Source organism: Rhinopithecus bieti, unplaced genomic scaffold, assembly GCF_001698545.2.
Source record: "Rhinopithecus bieti isolate Rb0 unplaced genomic scaffold, ASM169854v2 scaffold_12592, whole genome shotgun sequence".
NCBI classification, from domain to species: Eukaryota; Metazoa; Chordata; class Mammalia; order Primates; family Cercopithecidae; genus Rhinopithecus; species Rhinopithecus bieti.
Window position 1 is genome coordinate 185,471 of NW_016807142.1, and position 3,363 is coordinate 188,833.

At 46.8% G+C, this 3,363-nt stretch overlaps 1 protein-coding gene across 1 annotated transcript in view; it reads left to right on the forward strand.

The window, feature by feature from the left end:
• Positions 1-3,363, forward strand: part of ARPC4 (actin related protein 2/3 complex subunit 4) — a 19,978-nt gene that overhangs the window by 7,176 nt on the left and 9,439 nt on the right. Inside the window, exons 3-4 of the mRNA XM_017880352.1 lie at positions 1,048-1,159; positions 2,672-2,767. Coding sequence (XP_017735841.1) covers positions 1,048-1,159; positions 2,672-2,767 — 208 coding nt within the window. The remainder of the gene's footprint in view (positions 1-1,047; positions 1,160-2,671; positions 2,768-3,363) is intronic.

The window sequence follows — 3,363 nt, forward strand, 5'->3', positions numbered from 1 at the left end:
AAAAAAAAAAAAAAAAAAAAAAAAAAAAATAAAGGAAGCCAAACTGTGTTCAATTTTAGCCTTTCCTTACCTTCAAGACCGGTGTTCTCTCTACATTCCTAGATGGTATATTGGTTTGCCCGTATAGGTTGAGTATCTCTTATCCAAAATGCTTGGGACCAGAAGTATTTCAGATTGTGGAATATTTGCAGATACTTAACCAGTTGAACATCCCTAATCCCAAATCCAAAATGCTCTAGTGAGCATCTCCTTTGAGCATCTTGTCAGCACTCAGAAACTCTCAGAATTTTTTTTTTTTTTTTTTTTTTTTTTTTTTTTTTTGAGACAGAGTCTCATTCTGTTGCCCAGGCTGGAGTACAGTGGTGTGATCTTGGCTCACTGCAACTGCCACCTCCTGAGTTCGAGCAATTCTCATGCCTCAGCCTCCTGAGTATCTGGAATTACAGGAATGCGCCACCATGCCCAGCTAATTTTTATATTTTTAGTAGAAATGTGATATCACCATGTTGGCCTTGCTGGTCTCGAACTCCTGACCTCAAGTGATCCACCTGCCTCAGCCTCCCAAAGTGCTGGGATTACAGGCATGAGCCACCACGCCCAGCCAGTTTCAGATTTTGGATTTCGGATTTGCAGATTGGGGATGTTCAACTTGTCGTTACTAAAATAGCTGTTTTTTGTAAAGCTCCTACTCTGTACCAGGCACGCTATTAGACATTTGACCCTTTTTGATCTCTCTCAGTCCTCACCAGTGAATTAGGAATCAGAGTCATTTTACAGATGAGAAAATTGAGATTCCAACAGGGTAACTTGCCCAAGGAAAGTAACAGAGGAGGCTGGATTTCAAAACCTTTTCGCCCTGACTTCAGAGCCTGTGCTCTTTCTGCTGAAGAACACACTCACTGGCCCCCATCTTGGAGCACCCCTGCTTGTGAGTCTTCTATTCCTTGGACTCTGTGGTCTCATAGTGATTCCAGGACCTGCCATGGGGTCACTCTGACTATTCTGTCCCTCTGTAGTACAGAGGACTCTGTCACATTGTGTTTTCAGGAGTAGCAAAGAGCTCCTGTTACAACCTGTGACCATCAGCAGGAATGAGAAGGAAAAGGTTCTGATTGAGGGCTCCATCAACTCTGTCCGAGTCAGCATCGCTGTGAAACAGGTGAGTTCACCATGGAGGAGGCCCAGCGTAAGGAGCTCTCGTTCAGTCCAGGGGTCCCCATATGAGAGATCAGTGTGCCAGATTCTAGATTCAGAGTGCAGGAAACCTAGCCTCTGCTTCCTTTTTTTTTTTTTGAGACGGATTCTTAACTCTTGTCACCAAGGCTGAAGTGCAGTGGCATGATCTCGGCTCACTGCAACCTCTGCCTCCCAGGTTCAAGCGGTTCTCCTGTCTCAGCCTCCCGAGTAGCTGGGATTACAGGCGCCCGCCACCATGTCCAGTTAATTCTTGTATTTTTAGTAGAGACGGGGTTTCACCATGTTTGCCAGAATGGTCTCCATCTCCGGACCGCAGGTAATCGGCCCACCTCAGCCTCCCAAAGTACTGAGATTACAGGCGTGAGCCACCATGCCTGGCCAGTAGAAGGCAACTCTAAACTTTCAACAGGATGAAAACAAAACAACATTGTTAAATACAGACTACATAATGTTTTCTACAGAAAGTTCTAACCCTGGGGCCTGCTTTCCTTGTTAAAATGGGAGGTTAACAAGTGTTGGGAGGTGTTAAGGGCACACTAGCAACCAGCAGCAATAATTTTCCTTTAGAAATGTTGAGAGTTCGGGGCCAGGCACCGTGGCTCATGCCTGTAATCCCAGCACTTTGAGAGACCAAGGTGGGTGGATCACTTGATGTCAGGAGTTCAAGACCAGCCTGGCCAACATGGTAAAACCCTGTCTCTATTAAAAATACAAAAATTAGCCAGGCGTGGTGGCATGCGCCTGTAGTCCCAACTACATGGGAGGCTGAGGCAGGACAATTGCTTGAACCCGGGGGGCGGAGATTACAGTGAGCCAAGATCGCGCCACTGCATTCCAGCCTGGGCGACAGAGTGAGACTCTGTCTCAAAAAAAAAAAAAAAAAGTAGCCGGGCGTGGTGGTGGGCACCTGTAGTCCTAGCTACTGGGGAGGCTGAGGCGGGGGAATGGCTTGAACCCGGGAGGCGGAGCTTGCAGTGAGCCTAGATCGCGCCACTGCACTCCAGTCTGGGCGACAGAGCAAGACTCTGTCTCAAAAAAAAAAAAAAAAAAAGGAAATGTTGAGAGTTCAGAAGGGAGAAACTTCAGGGATTGTTTAATGTTCAGTGTTATTAAAGCAGAGACCACCTAAGGTTATTTCTGATAGCCCAGGTGGTGCTACAAAACATCCTGGGAAATGTAACACTAGTGAAATGAGAATGGGAAGGTCAGCTTGGAGTACAGCTGTAGACTCTGAAAGAAGCGATAGAAGACTATAAGAATTATCTCTCTGAATGGGTCCTCATTAACAGATGGCCCAAGGTAGACCCTTATTTCAGCTGGCAGCCAGGTCCCCCACTTCAATGATCCTTCCGAGTACCAAACCTCACTGTCTCCTGGGAGCCTTGGAGAAATTGGAGTCAGAAGACCAGGCTACAAGGTGTTTTTGGCCTTGGGTGTCAGCTTTAGAGAAACGTTTCTCTCTTGCACTCCGCAGGCCGATGAGATCGAGAAGATTTTATGCCACAAGTTCATGCGCTTCATGATGATGCGAGCAGAGAACTTCTTTATCCTTCGAAGGAAGCCTGTGGAGGTGAGACCCTGTGACCCATGAGTTTGCAATACCCAGGACCCTGTTACAGAATGGCCTGGGATTGTTTCTAGAACCAGGATCAGTGCTCCTCCAGCTGTTTGGCACCCACTCCCTGAATTGAGATTTGGCCTTCATCTCAGAGTGGGAGCAAAGAGGATTAGAAATTTAGGAAAATTGGGTCTACCTCAGCCATAGAAAAGGCGAAAAAGGGCCGGGTGTGGTGACTCACGCCTGTAATCCTAGCACTTTGGGAGGCTGAGGTGGGTGGATCACGAGGTCAGGAGTTCAAGACCAGCCTGGCCAACGTGGTGAAACCTCGTCTCTACTAAAAATACAAAAATTAGCTGGGCGTTGTTGTAGGCATCTGTAATCCCAGTTACTCAGGAGGCTGAGGCAGACAACTGCTTAAACCTAGGAGGCAGAGGTTGCAGTGAGCCGAGATCGTGCCACTGCACTGCAGCCTGGGCAACAGAGCAAGACTCCGTCTCAAAAAAAAAGAAAGCAAAAAAGGTAAGACATATTGCTTATTCCCAGACCCTATAGTCTAGCATCAGAAAGAGCTCAGTGAATTAGAAATCCTTTTTTTTTTTTTTTTT